The 21,470-nt window shown below is 37.4% G+C and overlaps 1 protein-coding gene across 9 annotated transcripts in view; it reads right to left on the reverse strand.

Moving 5' to 3' along the window:
* The window catches only part of EPB41L5 (erythrocyte membrane protein band 4.1 like 5), a 133,382-nt gene that overhangs the window by 54,859 nt on the left and 57,053 nt on the right, over positions 1–21,470 (reverse strand). For 5 of the 9 annotated variants that reach the window (XM_019715485.2, XM_074335200.1, XM_019715484.2 and 2 more), the window contains 2 exons: positions 19,320–19,362; positions 18,785–18,900 (listed from right to left, as the gene is read on the reverse strand). In XM_019715485.2, coding sequence (XP_019571044.2) covers positions 18,785–18,900; positions 19,320–19,362 — 159 coding nt within the window. Of the gene's footprint in view, positions 1–14,599; positions 15,655–18,784; positions 18,901–19,319; positions 19,363–21,470 lie in introns of those variants that run through there. The other 4 variants (XM_074335211.1, XM_074335225.1, XM_074335218.1 and 1 more) reach the window with 2 other exon arrangements.

Consider the following 21,470-nt stretch of genomic DNA (forward strand, 5'->3'; position numbering starts at 1 on the left):
CTATAAATAAGGATACATACAAGAAGCCATATTGAGACCGGTAGGAGGGGTGGAGATGCGGAAAGGGCTAGTCCCCGTACCCAGGTGTGGCGGTTAAAAATTGGGAGGCTTATCTTGACTGCAGAGATCCCCCCTGAGCAGCAAGGCATCCTAGCCCCACATTGGGCTCCCAAGCCCAGGGTTCCAGGGCTGAGAAGTCCCTACAACTTCTGGCTGTGAAAACCAGCAGGAATTGTGGCTGAGTGACAAGAAGGGCAGCTGCAGTCACAAGAGTTCCTCTTAAAGGTCCCGCACACAGACTTACTTGTTGACGGACTCAATAGCTCTGAGCCCCACCTGTGGGGCAGCAGCTCAAAAGGCACCAGAAACATACTGGGAGGAAATGAATTGTATGGCTGCTGGGTAAGGGCCAGATAGACGTGCTGGCAGAAGCCATAGTTGCTTTGTTGAGCTCTCCCCTATCCCAGCATGCAGATGCAGGCAGCTGCCATATCTGAGTCTCCATCAACCTAACTAACCTAGTGGGCCTACCCAAGATGCTTCCCCTGGGTTTACCATATAAATGGTCTATCTTGGCTCATGCTGTGGACTTTCCTAAAATCTCTCAAAGGTTCACAAATCACAAACAAGCAGCATCTGGCCTCAGCATGATGCATACCTCTTGCTGAGCAGCCCCAAACCTGGCACTAGTGGCAGCCTGTCTCAGTTCACAGCTTAGCCTCTCCCAGGCACCTCCAAGCCCAGTGCAGGTGGAAAATATCTGCAGATCATTTTGTGGCTCATATCTAATGACCCCAGGCAGGGTACACACAGCTGCTAAACTTGGCATTCAGTAAGGCCCCTCTGAGGAGGCTCTGGAGCTGGCATGCTTAGTGGCCAGCTTCAGACCACACCAGAGCACCACCAGGCCACCTATACAGACAACACACCCAAAGGCAAGACTGGGCAGGCACCAGAGCCTGGCTAAAGCAAATCCTGCTCTGTAGGGTTGGTCCCTGAACAACAGCTCCTCCAAAGTAGTCACAGCCAGTCCTCTCAACCAATCAGCCTGTGGGTCAATCTGTCCTACGGACCAAGGCTCAACTACAACAGGAGGGCACACACAACCCACACAAGGTCCACACCTGGAACACCTAGGTCCTGTGACCAGGGAGACTGTGCCAGTGGGCCCCGCAGGACACCTACAACAGAAGGCCACTCTATTAAGACCAAAGACAGAACAGCTCTACACAGAAACAAACACAGGAAGTAAGCCAAAATGGGGAGACAAAATGAGGATAGTTTAACTGGCCTCTGGGACAACATCAAGGATACCAACATTCACATCATAGAGGTACCAGAAGTAGAAGAGAGCAAGTAATTGAAAACCTATTTGAAGAAATAATGACGGAAAACTTCCATAACCTGGTGAAGGAAATAGACATACAAGCCCAGGAAGTACAGTGTCTCAAACAAGATGAACCCAACGAGACCATGCCAAGATACATCATAATTAGAATGCCAAAGGTTAAAGACAAAGAGAGAATCTTAAAAGCAGGAAGAGAAAGGAAGTTAGTTACCTACAAGGAAGCTTCCATAAGAATATGAGCTGATTTCTCAACAGAAACTTTGCAGGCCAGAAGGGACTGGCAGGAAATATTCAAAGTGATGACAAGCAAGGACCTACAGCCAAGATTACTCTACCCAGCAAGGCTGCCATTTGGAATCAAAGGACAAAGACCTTTCCAGACAAGAAAAAGCTAAAGGAGATCCTCGCCACCAAACCAGTATTACAAGAACTCTTAGAGAGACTTAAGATAAAAGAAAAAAATATGAATAAAATGGCAATAAGTACCTATCTATCAATAATTACTTTAAATGTAAATGGATTAAATGCTCCTATCAAAAGACAGGGTGGCTGAATGGATAAGAAGAGAAGACCCTTACATATGCTGCCTACAAGGGACTCACTTCAGAACACAAGACACAGAGACTGAAAGTAAAGGGATGGAAAAAGGTATTTCACGAAAATGGAAATAAAAAATAAAAAAATCTGGGGTAGCAATACTTACACCAAACACAACAGACTTTATAACAAAGGCTATAACAAGAAACAAAGGACCCAGTAATCCCACTACTGGGTATTTATCCAAAGAAATCCAAAACACTTCGAAGGGACATGTGCATCCATATGTTCATTGCAGCATTATTTACAACAGCCAAGACATGAAGGCAGCCTGGGTGTCCATCAGTGGATAAAGAGATGGTACATACATACAATGAACTATTACTCAGCCATATAAAAGAATGAAATCTTGATGTCTGCAATAAAATGGATGGACCTATAGGGTATTACACTGAGTAGAGTAAGCCAGACAGAGGAAAGACAAATGCCATATGATTTACTTGTATGTAGAATCTAAAGAACAAAACAGGAAGTCTCACAAAACATTCTGATAGTTGCCAGATAGGAAGGGAGTTGGGGAAATGGGTGAAAAAGGTGAAGGGATTAAAAAGTACAAATTAATAGTTATGAACTAGTCATGAGGATGTAGGGTACAGCATAAAGAATACAGTCAATAATATTGTAATAATTACGTATGGTGTCAGACGGGTGCTAGATTTATTGGGGCGATGGCTTCATAAGCCATATAAATGTCTATTCAGCATGTTGTACATCTGAAACTAATACAATATTGTATGTCAACTGTAACTGAAAAACAAAAAAATATTAAAATTTTTAAAAAGACAGTATTAGAACAATCAAGAAATTTGAATATGGACAGTATGTATTAGGTAACAGTAGTATATTATGTTTGATTCCCACAGTGTATGTCATTACTGCCTTGTGGACATGTAAAGGAATGTTATTGTTCTTTAAATAAAAAATACCTATTAAAGCATTTGGATGCAAAGGTTCACAATCTCTGCAAATTACTCTCAGTCAGGGGAAACAAACCCACTCTTGCCTTACATTTCCCATACAGCAAAGTCATCTTTTAAAGGAGTGTATCAGAACACATCCCTCCCTTACTTAAAACCAACCACAGGCTCCCCACTGCAGTGGGACTAAAATCCAAAATCTGTTCCGTGCCATTCAAGGCCCTACACGGCTGAGCCTGTCTAGTGCCCTCAGAACACTTATCACACCAACGTCTTCTTCCTTAATTAAGTCCATCCACCAAGTTTTCTTTCTACACCTCATAATCAACTCAAAAGCCTCTGTATTACCTGTTATAATTGCCTGAAATATTCCTCCTTTGTATGGCTGACTCCTTATGCCATTCATCTCTCAACTGAAGTATGTCTTCAAAGGCCAACCCCTTACCCTGCAGTCACTCACTGCGATAGCACCTTCTTTTCTTCATAGCATCTATTACTATTTGAAACCACGGCATCTTTATGTTTGCGTATTATGAGTCTCTTCATTACACTGTCATGAGAGTAGCAACTTCTCTTACCATGTTTCCCCCCAAAATAAGACTGGGTCTTATATTAATTTTTGCTCCAAAAGACACATTAGGGCTTATGTTCAGGGCGTCTCATCCTGAAAAATCATGCTAGGGCTTATTTTCCAGTTAGGTCTTATTTTCGGGGAAACACGGTAGTCACTTGTATTTCCAGAATGTAGGACAGTGCCTACACATAGTAGGTACTCAACAACTAGTCGCTGAATTACTGAGTTACTAATTTTGATATGTACCCAGTATGGAGTCTGTCATTTAAGCATGATGAAAATCTTAATGAAATCTCAAATGTTTATTTAGGAGCTGTTCAAAATAGTACAATTTTAAATGCTAAGTATTGGGGAGGAAAAAAAGAAAAAAAGGAAGGCAGCAACTTTTTTAGTGTAAAAACACTATCATCAGGTTAGAAGGCACACAAAAACAATTTATTCCATTCATTCCCTCTACGTATTTATTTTCAAGCTAAACAAATGGGGGGGGGGGAGTGAGGGTAGGACTGGACTGAACAACAGCACGAAGTATGTAAACAAGGGGAGAGGTATTAAAAGAACATCTATTGAGAGTTCCGGAAAAATGGCGGAGTGAGGTGAGCCTCTGTAAAGCTCCCCTGGAATTTACAAAGAATCGAACAACAAAAGAACATCTATTATGGAGGATACCAGCAAGGTTTTCTCTTCTAACCACTGTCGCAAAACAAAGCCCAAAGGAAAAAATAATAGGGTTCATTTATTTCTTGTCTTCCATTAAAACTGTGGTTGATACATTCCAGTTATAGAGACTCTAAGTGTGAACACTCTTTCCTTGCTCACCAGCACACGCCTGCAAGTAAGAACAGGCTGTGGTTTATCTGAAGGTCGCTTATGCCACATTCTTGTGTGCTGTTGCTGAAACTTTCATAGGTAACATCAGATAAAATACCTCTCTCGACTGAAGCTTATCTGCAAAAACCACTTCAGAATTTATCTCTGTATTTTCTGGTAATTTGTTACAGTGATAGAAAACGAAAACACCAATGAACCCAGCACAGAGCACTCAACTCCTTAAACAAACTTACTGCACCCACTCTTCTCTTTCCTACGGAAATATGTATGTCATTTCAATGGAACATTCTTTTTGCCCCTTCATCCAGAAAGATAATTATTTAACTGCCCAACTTGCAAACAGATATGAGATCACAATCTACAAATAAGCAGTAGTCAAAAAGAGAATTTAGAAAGTGTAATTTGGTAAAAGTATAGAACTACCCCTGAGCATCCTACCTTATAGAGATGTAAACTACAAAACTTAAGTACTATTTATCTTTTTACTTATCTCTAAAACAGAGAAATAACTAATCACCCTGGTACAACAGCTGTTCACAAACTGAAGAGTTATTTAACTGTCACTGTGCTTTGTTTTCATTCTATACAATCTGCCTCACATAGGTAGGGACATACACAATGCACCACAAAATTAAAGTAAAACGTTGGTTCTTTGAAAAGACTAAATAAACAAGCCTCCAGGAAAAAAAAAAAAAGACCACACATACACAGAAAGGAGACCATTTCAGATGCTACAGATAAAAATATTATTGTATCCAATTTTTAAAATGGGCAAAAGATGTGAACAGACATTTCTCAAAAGATGTGCAAATGGCCAATGAGCATCTTAAAAATATAACACCATTATCCACCTGAAAATGCAACTCCGAACTAGGAGATAGCACCCTCGCAACTAGGATGGCTAAAATAAAAAAGACAGATAAAATTGCTGGTAGAGAAGCAAAATGGTGCAGCCACTTTGGAAAGCAATTTGGCAGGTCCTGAAGATGTTAAACATTGTTACATGACCCAGCAATTCCACTCCCATGTATATATACCCAGAAGAATTGAAAACACATGTTCATAAAAAACAAACCATACAGCAGACCCTTGAATAGCATCGTTTTGCTGAATGTCATTTCATTATGATGTTGATGAGAAAATCAACTGCCAGCCGGAACCACTGTCTATGTGGAGTGTGCACCTTCTCCCCTTGTCTGTGTGGGATTCCTCCAGGGACTCCGGTTTCCTCCCACATCCTGAAGCTGTGCACGTTGGGTGAACCGGCGTGTCTAACTTGTGCCAGTCTCAGTAAGTGTGTGTGGATGTGTGTGAGCACGCCCTGCGATGCAAAGGCGTCCTGTCCAGGGTGGGTCCTGCCTTGAGCTGCCTAGACAGCCTCTGGCCACCCAAGACCCTGAACTGGAATAAGCATGTTGGAAAAGAATTATCTTACTTGTTTTTATTAATCTTTCTTAAGTGTGTGCATAGCTCACATTTACTTCAGTGTTTAATATAGAAGAAGTCCTTTGGGTCTTTATTTAGAAGTTTGGTGAGGTTTTTGTGACCAGAAATATGCTATAAGAACTTATGGTAAAATTGGTTTCATTATATGCTGTTTTGCTTAAAGTCGCAGTTTCCAAGAACCTATCTACCACGTTACGTTCATAGTAGCATTATTCACAATAGCCAAGAAGTAAAAACTCAAATGTCACTCAACCAATGAAGTATATTAAGCCATTAAAAGGAATCAAATATTGATACATGCTACAACATGAACGAACCTTGAAAACACTATGCTAAATAAAGGAAGTTAGACACAAAAGGTCACATATTGTAAGATTCTATTTATAGGAAATTTCCAAAATGAGAAAATCTGTAGAGACAGAAAGTAGATTGTGAGGGCCTGGGAGAAGGGGAGAAAAAGTAAGTAACAGCTAATGGCTAAGGGATTTATTTTGGGGATGAAAATGCTCTGGAATTACAGTGGTGATGGTTGTACACCTTTGTGAATATACTAGAAACCAATGAACTGTACACTCAAAAGAAGTTTTCAAAGGTGATTAGACATCACATCTGTGCCTCCTGGCAATGTCCTAGTGCACATCCATTATTCAAGAGTGTACAAAGGAACATCCATCTCCTTCCTTTTCATTATACTCACCTGTATAAATTGAAGCAGTTCACTGTTTCTCACTACATTTGGGGGCATTTTGTTTTTACTTATTTAAAGTAGTACATGCTAAGAAAAGCAGTCTCTCTTATGCCCTCTCCCAAAATTCCCTATCTACAGAGGTCCATTTTCTGTGCATTTACAAACACTATATACAGGGTTTGACGGATTTTACAAAAATGGGAATGAACCGCAGACACTTCCCTGGAGTCTATTACTCAACAGTGTATCACTGATACACTCCAATAACAGGACAGGTAGAATTTTCCTCATTCTTTGCTATTACATAATATAGATGCAGCATATTTTACATTTCAATTATCCAGTCTTCTCCCAATTGCCATTCATTCTTCACATTGTCTCCAGTCATCTTTCTAAAGCACAGCTGTCACCACACTACTATTTACCCTCCACAATCTAGGCCCCACCAGGCTTTACATTGTACGAAGTCAGTTCAGTAGTATCAGTCTGGGCTCTAGGACCAAGCTGCCTTACTTACCATGTATGAGCAATGTGGCTTTGGACTAGTTACATACCCTTATTGTGCCTTACTTTCTTCACTGGCCTAAATACCTTACAGATTCCTATGATTAAATGCTTTTACCTCCAGAACAATGCCACGCACAGGACTCAGATGTCAGCTATCATTATTACTATACCTCTCCATGGATTCGTTCTGTACTCATTACTCAAACCCCATCCATCATTCAACTATTCATTTCACTTGGCAAATTTCAATTTTTCTTTTGCTATAACTTACTCTATAATGCTTCTGATTCTATATAGTCCTTAAAAATCTGATACAAATGTCAGGATGCCTTCAACCTCTTCTACAACCTTGCTTGCCTAAGGATTTAGCACTTTTATGAGTTATTTGTAAAGCTGTCCATCTCCACAATTTGAGGGTACATTTCCTGAAGCCAGAAACAGCATTTTAACTATTTCTGCATCACCAAGTGTGCCAAGATGTGCTTGGCATTCATTCATTCAATCAACTAATATTTATGGAGTGGTGGGCCAGGCACTGCTCTGGGGATAAACAAAATAAATGCTCTCCCCTTTGATGAAGCTTACATTCAACTGAAGAATACCGAGATGACAAGTAAACACATAATATGTAAGATAAAGTGAGGTGATAAAAAGCAAGGCAGGGTAAGAGGGATGGGGAATGCCAAGGAGATTGGGGGACCCATGATTATTTTAGAGAGGTCAGGAAAGGCTTCTCTGATAAGAAACCTAAAGGTGTCAAAATGAGCCATAAGAGATTGGAGGCAGGAATATGCAGGCAGAAGAAAAAGAACAAAGATCTTGAGAGGGAACGCAGTTGTATACTTGAGCAAGTCTTTGGAGGAAACTGAATCAAGTCAAAACTGGAAGGTAAGGGATGGGAAAAATGTTTTTGTCAAGATGAGGATTCTGGGTTTTAGTGTGTATGAGATGAGGACCCCTGGAAGATGTGAGCAGAGTAATAACATGATCTTGTTACAATCACCATGGCTGCTGAGCAGAATACGAGACAGTGGAGGAGCAGGGGCAATGGCTGGGAAGCCAGGTAAAAGGAATGATAGTAAATTCAAACAGGGTGGGAACAGCAGCAATGGTGACAAGTGGTAGATTCTGGATATATTTTAAAGAAAGAACAGAATTTACTGATAGAACTTACTGACTGATGAGACAGAGGAGCCAAGAGATTATTAGGTGCTATGATCTAAGCCAGTGCTTCTCAAACACTAGTGGGCGTCAGAATCCCCAGGCACAGGTGAAATGATTGTTGGGCCTCACCTCTCGAGTTTCGGATTCAGTAGGTCTGGCGTGGAGCCTGAGACACACTACCTTACCAACAGGAAAAACAGAAGTGCCAATTACTGAGCTAAGAAAAACTACTAGTTTTAAAAAATTGAATCAGTAGTTCACCTCTGAGCATTATTAAATTTGAGATGTCTCAATAGCATGACTCTAGTTATTTCCCCCCCAAAATCCATGGCCTCAATTTAATCACAGGAAAGCATCACATACACCCAACTTGAGAGACATCCTACAAAGCACTGACCAGTACTCTTCAAACGGTCATCAAAGAAATGGAACGAATGAATGTCACAGATGGAAGGTGACTAAAGCCACACAGGACCTTCAGTCGATCCTGGGACATTTGTGGAAACCGGTGACATCTGAGTAAGGCCCACGGTCTAGTTAGTTAGTGGTACTGCACCAATGTCAATGTCTTAGTTTTGATAATAATCCCATTGCACCACGGTTATGTGGGATGTTAACATTTCGGGAAGCTAATGAGGGAGGTGGGAGAGCTCTCTGCACTACCTTTGCAACTGTTCTATGAGCCCAAAAGTGTTTTAAAATAAAGTCTTTAAAAACGAAAATGCCTCTGTTAGCTATCTAAGTGGAAATGTCACATAGGCAGTTGGATCTGTAAATCTGGAAACAAAGAGGTCAAGGCTGATGACATCAAATGGAAAATGGTTCGTGTACAGATGACATTTAAAATCCTAACACTAAGTGATATTACCAAGAAAATGAGTTACTGCAGAAAGAGCCGAAAACAGAGTTTAGGGGCTAGGAACATAAAGAGAAACTAACAAAGGGGACCAAAAAAATGGCTAGTGAGGTAAGAGACAATACAAGAGAATGGTGTCCCCAAGCTAAATGAAGAAAGTATTCATGAAGAAGAAAGTGAACAACTGTTTTGAATGCTAATAACTTGACTGAAGACTGACTGGGATTAGAAATCTGGAGGTCATTTGTGAACAAAAGCTATTTTGGTGGAGTGCTAGCATAACACTATTAGACCATGCAGAGCCTCTGAATGGATTTAAGCGATGCCACTCTTGAAGACACTTTACATGCATCCCCTGCAAAATTGTATATAATAACTGATTTTATTAGAACCAGAAATTCAGTGCCATCTGCTGGAAAACTGTTATCGTAAATATGTGATCACTGTCTTGAATGTGGCACTCTTGTGCAGTGCGCAATCTAAACAGTCATATGTAGTAGCTTAGTAGCTTAGCAGAAACAAAGTCTGATTAGAATGGGTTCAACACAGAATGAGAGGAGAGAGAGGCAGGAAGAATAGACAATTCTTTCACGGCAAGAAGTTTTGCTATCAGTAGCACAAAGAACACATGGGGGAATAGCCAGGAGGAGGTGGATTTAGAGAGCATTCTGTACTGATACGAGTTATCACAGGCTGTTTCTGTGCTGATGAAAACATTCTAGTAGAGGGAGAACTGCTGCTATAGAACAAGAAGGGAGAACTGCTGAAATGATGGTCTGAGTAGCTGAGTCAGGATCTAGTAGACAGGTGGAGAGGTGCGCCTTTAACAAGAGCATGGATAGTTCACCTGGTACAACAGCAGGGAAAGCAGAGTATATACAACCACATGGAGAGAATTAGTAAGATGGTAGGTGTGTAGAGATCTCTTCCGGTCGCTTATTTTCTCAATAAAACAGGAAGCAACATCATTCGTTAGCTGAGAGCGAGGAGCAAAGAGTGACAAGTTTGGAGGTGTGGTGGAGGTCTGAAAGAGGAGAAATTACTGCCAGCATAGTGGGGCAATGAACGGATTAGGAAATGTCACAGCACTGAATGCCCACTGAGCTTAGAGGCCTAAATTTAAAGTGAGACCATTCAATAATACGGCATTTCACATTCACCACCTACCTGCACAGTAGAGTTGGATTTAACCAGATATGTACAATGGGGAAAGGTAAAGAAATGTGAGGGTACATGCGAAGGAGTAATTGTAAGTGATTTTGTGTAAGGAAGTGAGGAGATACTCTGGTAGATATTCAACAAACAATGAGGTGAAGCAGAAAAGGAGATTATCAGTACAAGACACTCAAAATTTTTTACTTAAAAACTTGCAAAGATCAGTTCCAGCCGCCTTACCAAATCCAAACTCCTCAGACTGATATTCAATGCCTTTCCAACCTACTCAAACACCTTTAACTGCTATTGCTCCAATATACTTGTGAAGTTCCAATCAAAGTAATAACCTGGATATTCTAGAGTACCTCTACTAGAAAGACCAAGGTCTTTCTAAAGACTTCCTAAGGTTTTGCTGATGGTGTCCCTAGAAAGAGTTAATGCACACTGTGAAACATAGGTCTTATGTCCAAACTCCTAGAGCTTATAATTAAATAATCCCTGAAGCTAATGGCTGGGCTACAAACATAGTTTTGTTTTAAGAAACTCATCTGTATAATGGTATACATACTAGTGGCATCTTACGTCGTGGGATGTTTTCCTCATTTCTCTGGATGCTCCTCTAACTACTTCCATGAGATAAATCAGGCCAGAAATTGTCTTCCTATTATCATCTCTTATCTTTCATTCTTTTCTTTTACTCCACCCCTAATAATTTAAAATAGTTTTCATTTAATGTTAACAATAATCAGTCATTAGTCAGTAGACCAGACCTTTATTAAGGAATCTGCAACTTCTTACAAATTCTAGCCATACACTGGTATATCTCATTTCCTCTTTATTAAAATTAGTTAATAACAAAACAAACAAGAATGTCTTCAACAATAAAAATAAGATCTGCAGCTATTGAACCTGCTTTTCAGAGGAGGAAGTACAGGTTTATTAAACCACTAAGGGAGTCTTCAGACACACTCCTTGGAGAATGTTGTTCTCTGAGTCAGATAATCTCTTCTCCATGCCAGTATAAACAAAAGTTGGCCAGCTGTCAGGAACAAAATGTAAAAAGTTCACTCAAGCACCATCACCTAGAATTAAGGCCACAGCTTGTTAGGAACACAGAGGTTTAGGTAATTTCTAATAAAAAAATTTGGGAGAACAATTCCGTCAGGGAGAACAGAAACACTTGTTTTCCTGCTTCAGTATAAAAACAAAAATAACTTCAAAAGTCACAGAAAAATTTTTTCCTTTCACGAATTTCTTTTGAAATTTTCTCTTCACTAATTCTCTAAGAAGGCTAATATTATGATCCCCTCCACCAGCCCAAAGAGCTCAAAGCAGCTAAAGTGTATTATATATCAGCAACGGTCAAGAATAGAAGAAATGAAGTTACATAAACACTTTGCCCACTGAAAGTGACACACATCGTGTCCTACTATCTACACCACCAAGGTTAATGTCAACTGAGCAAGACAAAATTCTCACAATGATTTCATGTGACTAAAGTAAATTTATATGAATACAGGATGAGAAACTTTTATATTTTTCAAAAAAAGGGAGCTGAGGAAGAACACTATACCTAAATTCACATGATTTAGAATATCTAAAAAGGATATGACAAATCACATTCTATACATGAGTCAGAGGCAGACAGAAAGAGAGAGAGAGGTTCCTCCACCTCAGGAGTACCTTCAAATTATATCTCTTATGCAAAAGCATGTAACATGTAAGCATTCACAATAATTCCAGAAGCAAGAAATAACTGATGATGTGGTATAATTTATATTAAAATATAGGAAGGAAGTATGTGGTGGTAAAGAGATTAGTGTTACTGGTACAAGATGATTTTATTTTTGCAAATCCATTACGACAAGTCCTATATAGAAAGGGTATAAAATAAATTAATGCCAACTTGACAGTACTATTTTCAAACCCAACATTCAAAGCCTAACAAAAAAATAATGGCCTTTCAGAGCAATTAGCTATGGTTTAGAAATGAAGAGTGTGTCTCAACCAAAGTAGTTACAGTACCATGGTTCAAACGATTACTGCTTCCACCATCAAAGCATGCTGCACTACTATGGGACACTCAGCTCCCAACTTTTTGTGTTTACATCTGTGAATACATATGGAAGTAAAGGGATCAAAGTTGAGGATTACTCTTCTCATGTCTGTGAAGCCAGTCATCTTCACAATCCTCTTCTTTCTCCTGAAACCCAAAGACACCAAATTCCTCCACTCCTTACCCCCCACCCTCATCTATTTTCCTGTTTTGGCAAAATGAAAAGATGAAATAAATGCATGACATTGGGACATAGAAAAGTGACAAACAAGGTAACTAATCAAAATAATGACTAGTGTACCAAAGAAGTAAATATGCAAAAATCTAGTAAATAAGAGAAACTACCATAATTAAAGCTCAGCTAATTGTGAAACAAGCTCCCTTTCTATCCTTCATTTTAAGACACACTTCAGTTTTATACTTTGACATGTTTACATGACACCTTTTATGTCATGGACAATTTTAACAGTAGAGATTTACCCAAGTGTTATAAAGAACACTTTCTGGATCAGTATTTTAAATAAATTAAAAAGTCCCCTCCCCCCAAAAAAGATGATTTCAATTATACTGGTGATATTACAATATTTGAATGTTTGTATATTAGCTGCTTTTTAAAATATAGTCATATTATATACATTGTAGGACAAATAAAGTTTTTCTCTATAAATTCATTTTAAAGTGTGTCTATGGTTACCCTATCAAGATCAGAAAGGTTAGACCATACACAGAGATAAACACCTCTGAAGAGTTTTTACTATCAAAAGAAATAATGACAACAAAAACTCATTTATTTTCATGTGTAAAAGTGTGAAGGTCACTAGCTTAGCTGTGTTTCTGTAAGTTTCCATCTCTATAAACCATTAGGTTGAAATATAACCAACCTAATTGAAGACGTGAAAATTAATTATGGTCAATAAAATTAGCCAAGGCACGGAAGTTGAATCACATGATCTTGAAGTTCTGTGGTGATGGCTCCCTCTGATCAAAAGGATAGTGACAAAGGTGCCTCTGGCAGGTATTAGCTCCCTAATCTAGGATGTACGATCACTCACCTTTTAAGCACGATTAAATGCATAGTATAAATAGGTTGATGACTATTTAATTTGGGTTGAGCTATCTGTAAATTCCTCATAGCTCTGGAAACATATATCTATCTTGAAAACATCAACAGCAAGAACAAGCATTCACATATTTGATAGGAAATCCTGGAGCATATGGGAACTTCTATAAAATAGACAATTTGATTTTACTGCCATCCAGTCTTAGCCATTTACTTCCCTCACCCTCTCTGCTGCCTCCTCTTCCCCCATCACTCCTCCAACCCAGTTTCTCTCATCAGGAATTTACAGATGAACTATTTAATATACAACAAAGTTTCGAAGAAAGAAAAACCATGATGTGATTTTTCAATACATTTTTAAATGTAACAGTATTAACTAACTCAAATTGTAAGTATAGAAATGACCACTTTCAATATACACTGAAGATCTTACTCTTCAATTATAATCCTTCTGTATTTCTCAAAGTTAAGATTCTGTTAAAATACATATGAGGCTGACCTTCAGATTTCAGGATTAATTTTAAAGTGAGAGAAGTCAAACTTCGGGACTTTCTAAAAGACCAGTAAAGCTTGTTACTATTATGCCTCTTTGGTCTCTATTATAGAAATGGTAGTTTCTTAACCATATTCACATCCAGTAATAGCACAAACCAGCGCTTCTATTTAAAATGTTATGACTCAAATTTCTTTAAGAAATAAATCACCATCAACAATACTTGACAATTATGTGAGCTATGTAAAGTCTAAGACAACAATGATGCACATAAATTAGTGGCCATTTTTAAGTTCACTAAATGATGACAGACTTACAGAGGTAGGGAGCTGGGCTATTTAAGATACGCATTTATTCACATTTTAAAAATTCACTAAAGAATACTTTGAGTATCCACGCCTTATCTGTAATTGTGATAGACTCACAAATTGAAAGCTGCTTATAAATTTCATTCCCTAAATATGATTTAGTTCTGCTTACTTATGTCTTCTATTGACAAGTTTTATTTTATTTGCAACCAAGAGTCCAATAATAAAGCCCTCTGAAGCCTTTACCTTTGTTTATCAGAGAGGGATAAGACTGACCTTTGAGGTGAGCAGGATGGTAAACAAGTTAAGTTGTTTATAATGAAGCTTCATTATCTTAAAGTGTTATAAACTCTCAGACTATAAAATATTTTCAAATTACTATAGACATAGTTTAAAAGTTTGGAAATTCTGTTAAAGTTTTAAAAAAATGTAAAAAGACAAAATAATTGCTTCCCTTACATCAGTTCCCATGACATTAGAAATGTACATTTTCCAGCTAATCTGCCTCTATAAATTGAACCAAAGAGCTTGGATAATTATATTTTGAAGTTCATAAAGGACCAAAAAAAGTAATATATCCAATCCATTTTAAAGTGATATAGTTTTGGCTTCAGAAGTTTATTTTAAAGGTTGTACAAGGCCAGATTATGAAGCTGTTGCAAAGCTTGGAAAGCTATCAGATGCATGAGATGAAAAAGAGAGAAAAGTGAACGAACAAATGTAAATACATTTTTCATTTTGTGCAACCATTCAGCAGCAATGAAAACTATTCAGTTAACCATTGGTTAACCAAGTTAACCATGCAAAAGTAACCATTCGGATTTATCTCTCTACATGAATCACATAATTAATGTGACTTCTAGACCTTTTGGTAAATTAAAACATTTGTGTTTATTAAAAAACAAAAGATTTTAATTAAAAATTGTATTAGTTAAAATCATAGAATCTTAGGCACTTAACAGAAATTAAGGCATAGGTCACTTTAGAAGTATTAAAAATAGTGTTATTAAGAGAAGTTTTAACTAAAAATATCACTAAAGACTGACACCTCGTGCCTGGACATGCTTCCTTCTGAGTGTGGTTTAGTGTGACTGATTCTTTTAACCTCATTTGGATAGCATGCGGTGGGGTGAAAATGGGCAGCTTATTCTGAAATACAAACCTTCTCCTGAGACATGAGTGGTAAGTTAAAATCAAGGAAAACCTTTCCAAATTTACAATGCTATACATACCCTCTCAACATAAAAACATTTGTTATTATCATTGATGGCATATAGCTTCTTCAGATCCTTTTCCCTTTCATAGAAGAATTCAATTACAAACTACATTATACGACCAGTGACTCAGTATAAAATAACTTCTCCCAAATTCTCCTGATGTGACCAATCCTCTATGAACACTAGAGAATGTACACCATTAACTTGTATACCATCACTTGCATGCCAGAGTCCCAATGCCTATGAGATGTAACACTCATATATCAGTCATGGCTGCGTGGCCAGGAAAATGAACATCGTGATGGACGCCTGCATTCTTCACATTGTGCTCATGGACAAAGTCAGTGTAGTTTCTATGTGCAGGCTGGGGTGGGGACAAGGCTCTTGTGTCCCACTGGTTTCCACCACGTTGACAGCAGTCACTGGCAGCAGAGAGCCTGGATGGTTGGGAGTGGGAGGGGAGCACAGTTAGTCACTAGGAAGAGGAGTGAATGGAGGCGTAAGAGGTAACAAAGGAGAAAGGCGCTGTGACCAGCATGCACCCCACTATGAGTAATTACCAACACCTACCCATGCAGTCACATCGAGGAATAACAAATCCACAGAGGTGCTTGTAGTGGAAAATGTCAATATGGAAATATGTATAATAATCAGAGTCAGTTAAGTGAATTTAAATAAAGAGGAAACTTCACAGAGAACAAGACACTCTGTATCTGTACCTGATGTTGCTACCAAAATCAAGGCAGAAATGTTGTTTGAGGTTCTAATAAGAAGAAAAGCATTTATAATCTTAATTCAAATATCGGACGGGACAATTCTATGTAAGGACAAAGATACACATAGAAAAGGGCAATTGTGAATGTTATTCCCCAAATTAAGTGATTTCACAAAATTGAAACCCAGGAAACAAAACCCAGAATGAGCATTCTGTTCTGTCTATTATCAAAGTTACAGGCCCTCAGAATGAAATTCAACAGGTACAGATAATGTAATGAGAATTTTAAGTTCCCTCACAGAAACAGTTTAGTAAGTATATTAGGTACCATTCACACAGTGCTATAGAATAGGCCTAGAACGATGAGTAAAACATGCATACAAGCAGTTCCTGGCTAGAAATGATGAAAGTCCTCCAGTAGAAAGAAAATATTTGCCAACTTTCAGAAAAATCAAGGTTTTGTGACATGGCAAAGGGGCAGAACATATTTAAGATAACTACACAGAAAAAAAATCACCCTAATTACAAAAGATGTCTAAGGATATTTAAATACAGTATTTTAATAACTCACACAAAACATAAATCTTCACCATTTGTCCTTAGGAAAACTGAAAAGAATTAACTAAAAGGATTTCTCAGAACAAAGTTGAAGCCTTTGTTACAATAAAATCATCTTTCCTTCAATTAAAATAAAATTTGTTCATCAAATCTAACCCATAAAACTCATGACCCTCACTATAGGTAAGGAGCTCTAAAAATTTAGGAAATTAAATAAGGTTTATATTCTCCTCTATTTATGCAAGATTTTGCAAATATTGTTCAGTTTTGTTTTTGTTGTTTTTATAAATGGTTTAAGAATTTAAAATGAATTGTTCCCCCAAAGGTGATACTTTGTGGATAATTCTAAGTTACTGATACACTAAATTACTCACTGAAATAATGGTGCCATTTAGAAGACACTAGGAAGAAAAACCTAAAGAACTGAATTAGGAGTAGGTTTAGATTAAACTGGTTAAATTATCGGCCAGGAATAGAATAGTCCATTATTCTGCCCAATTGTTCAAACCTAGGGAGCATGTCCCAATTTTATTAACGTATCACTTTCTAAAGGAGGACTCTTTTATATTCATTTAAAAGTAAGAATCAAAGCATGCAGAAACAAAGAATGAAATGCAGAATGCATTTTGAATTAAGGCAAAGGAATCCATCAGCTCCAAGTCATGCCAGCCGGTTCTGTATTCAGTTCCATGCCACTGCTGACATACACTGAGGCTCATTAGGGTCTAAGGATCACCATTTTACTCCATTTCTGCAAAGGAGGTCTCAGCACAATTACATAAAGAAAGGACACACAGCTCCAAATTTTTCATTTTTCTTGGAAGTCAATACTCTCAGATTCAATATTATCTCTTTCTAAAGGCTGCACTAAGGGAACTGAGTGGTGCCTAACAAATCAACTCAAACAGATGTGATTATGTGTCCATAAAAGTTGGAAAACTCAACAAAGATTTAGTGTCATAATACAGAATGCAAACAAAACAGACGCATTCCATATTAATATAAAAGGTAAGCATGTATTAAAGAAATTCTTTTATAGCTGAAGTCTCAGTATTATGTTTTCTTGCCAATGGACTTTGCGGTAACATCAAGGAGATAAAACAGCTGCTTACTGGAGCTGTGTTTTCAGTAAGAAGCTGAAGAAATCCTTTTGAATGGCTTAAAAAAATAAAGACTAAAATTTGACATTTAGGAGCCTCACTCTTCAGACTTTTAAGTGTGTGACTACACACACACATACACACGAAGTACCCCCACCACACTCTGAAGTCGAAAGGGATAAAAAAGGACAACATGGGGGTGGGGGAGAGAAATCCCCTCAATCTTAGAAACTAATCAAGTTATTTGGAACTGACAAAAACATACCCAACCATCAAGAGCAAAGCACTTTGCAGTTAGTTAAGCCAAAGTAACAGTGAAATACAATTATATAGCAAAGACTGAAAATGATCACCAACCACTGTTGACCCACCACCATGAAGGAAGAACTGGTTGTACAGAAAGCTGACCAAAACCTTGAGATCACCACAGAAACTCATTAGATTTCATGTAGTAAACAAACTAAGAGCAAGAGAAAGAGAAAAATCCTATGAATTATTAAAGTTAATTTCATAAATTGACACAAAACTTGAACAGATGATACAACCAACATGACTGCTCAATCGAATAATCCCTAAGGAGCCCCCCCCCACCAAAGGCACATACATTTGGGAAAGAATGAACCCCACTGATTAACCCAAATGGCCACAAAGTATCCATATTTGTATATACTATTAATAAAAAAAAAAAAATCTGAAATCTAAACAAATGAAATATCTTCCCTGCCATCAAATTATCTCTCCATCCTCCAAAACGGAGTATTTCATGCTTTGTTTTATTGGACTATTATCATGTTTCCCTTATGGCATTATATTCAGTCTTTAATGAAGAAAACACACCCAAAGCAGTACCATCATGTTGTGTGGAATAACATGTAACAAACATATTCCTTATGGAGCTGGGAAAAGGTTCTATTAACATTGAAGTCTTTAATTTAAACAGAGAATCCTCCACCACTCCCAGATCATGCTAACCAAAATAAGGAGAGTTAATATTCTTCATTTAGACAACTGCACTCCAGAGATTCTTTATTTTCCCCAACCCCAAGTTAACTGCTTAACAATATGCTTCTTTTCATCTCACAAATATGAATAATTTGCTTTCAATCATATTTAAAGTACTCTATGATTATGGCTGGGAATTTAGACTATCATTAAGCAAGCAATATTTCAGCTGGGTGTAAGGAGTTAACAAACCATTTCCTATCATGCTGGTCTGTTCCAGGACTCCTTGGAAGATTCTCTATCTCCACCAGCACAGGACCAGAGGGAACGGAAGGAGTCACAAGCACAGGAGATCTCACACCCCAAGCCTGTGGACACAAATTATAAAAATCATCCATTTGGCCTAGATAAAATATCTCTTCACCAGTAAAAAGAACATTAAAATGGAATACTATCTACATAGTGAACAAATATAATGTAAACAAATGCATGAATGTTATATAGGTATCACCTTAGAAAGAGCTAATAAACTGAATATTAGTATTTTATTCATTTTACAGGATTTACAGGAACAGAAAATGCTTTATAGAGTACCTGTTCTATTACAACATCTTAGAGAATAAAATAACAGAGTTTCACATTACTGAGCCACTTTACAGGTAAGAAAAAGAAAATGTATAAACCGCCCCAAAGTTACACCATTATGAAAATTCAATTAATAACACATTTTGTTATAATTAACTAGAGTGTTTTAGTGTTTTAAACACTTAATATTAAGAAGTCTTACCTGTTGAGAGCCATTACTCTGAGGTGAAACATTACTGTGAACACTGTAAAGGGGGGAAAAATGTATTAAAAAACACAAGATTCTAGCGCTTCATAGTGTCAGATTATACATACACTAATGAAAGTAACTTTATTTTTAAAGACATTAATTTTGCTTCAAATACAGTAAAAAAATTACTGTTTCCTAAAACTAAGAATTTAAGATGCCCAAAAAACATTTGTTTTTATAGGCACACACTTGCTTTTCTATACTCTGCTCATTTGATATTTCCATAAATCTGTATTTTAATTGCGCTTTAGACATATACTTCAGTATTAATCTTGTTTATTCATTGGACAATATATGTCAACAATGACAAAATAAAGATAGCACAAATGATGCCTTAAATTCAAGGTATTAAGTACAAATACCCATGTAAACTTACCTCACTTGTTTTGTATATTCCTACCCTCACAAGATTTTCCAGGGTCAGCAATAGCTCAGCATAATTCAAAAGGCCTTAGTATAAACTTAAAGTTAGAAACTTCTCAGTATACCTTCCCCTCCAAATGATTTATAAATATGTTTTTAAAATTTTAGTTTAGGCTGCACTCATTCATCTCCCCACTCCCCCAAAAAAGCACTTAAAAAAAACCTAAGCCTATAATATTAATATAACAAAATAAAGAGAAACAAACCTCACAACAGCTTAAAAAAGAAAAAGAACAAATATTCAATGACATAAGAACTAAAAGATGAGATATTACCACAATAAAATGAGAGGGGGGAGAGCACGCTGACTTAAGACTTTCTCACATAAGCATAATTAGTATCCTGAGGTAAAGAATTCAACTAAGGTAACTAAAAATATATTCAGTTATTTAAAAAGTTCCTTGAAATGGAGATTTAATGAGAGTGCTATGTGTTCCAGAAAAAGGAGATACAGAATTAAATACATTCAACCCCTTATTGTTAAATTATTGACCTTCTAGGATAAGGAAAGAATATTTCAGGTACTGTAAGAAAATTTAAAAGCCAATCACTGCCAGTTATCAGGTTGGCACAGACTTTTCTCAAGAATATTATACCCAGCCAAGATGTCATTCTAGTAAAAGGAAAGAGGCAAAACTTCTCAAACACAAAGAAAATCTGCATATAGCATCCAGATGCCTTTCTTAGAGGGGTAAAAGCAAAACAAAAACTATCTGATGATAAAAGACAATCAATTAAAAAAGAACTCGAGAATGAAGAAGTCCTCAGTGATATATCTGATAAGGGGTTAATACCCAAAATTTAAAAAAAACAACTCATTCAACTCAACACCAAAACAACAAACAACCCAATTAAAAAATGGACAAAGAACATGAAGAGACAGTTTTCTAAAGAAGATATACAGATGGCCAAAAGACATATGAAAAAATGCTCAACCTCATTGACCATTAGAGAAATGCAAATAAAAACCACAATGAGATACCACCTTACTCTGGCTATCGTCAATAAATCAGCAAACAAATGATGACGAAGTTGTGGAGAAAAGGGAGCCCTTGTGCACTACTGGTGGGATTGCAGATTGGTGCAGCCACTATGGAAATCAGTATGGAGGTATCTCAAAAAACTGGAAATGGAACTACCTTATGACTCAGCAATTCCACTCTTAGGTATCTATCCAGAGAAATCCAAAACACTAATTCAAAAAAAAGATATGCACCCCTATGTTTATTGCAGCACTATTCACAATAGCCAAGACATGGAAACATCCGAAATACCCATCAGTAGACAACTGGATTAAGAAACTGTGGTACATTTATACAATGGAGTATTACTTGGCCATAAAGAAGAATTAAACCTTACCATTTGCAACGATATGGATGGATCTAGAGAACATTATGCTAAGTGAAGTAAGTCAGACGGAGGAATACAAATACATGATCTCACTTATATGTGGAATCTAAAGAATAGAATAAATGAGTAAACTAATCAGAAACAGTCTGAGATATAGAGAAAAAACTGAGGGTTGCTAAATGGGAGAGGGGTGGGGATGACGGAGAAGGTGAGGGGATTAGAAAGCACAATTGGTAACCACAAGATTGCCACCGGAATATGAAAGACAAGTTTGGGGAATGTAATCAATAATGCTGTAAAGATTTTGTAGGGTATCCGATGGACACTTGT

The sequence above is a fragment of the Rhinolophus sinicus genome, linkage group LG01 (assembly GCF_036562045.2).
Source record: "Rhinolophus sinicus isolate RSC01 linkage group LG01, ASM3656204v1, whole genome shotgun sequence".
Taxonomy (NCBI): domain Eukaryota; kingdom Metazoa; phylum Chordata; class Mammalia; order Chiroptera; family Rhinolophidae; genus Rhinolophus; species Rhinolophus sinicus.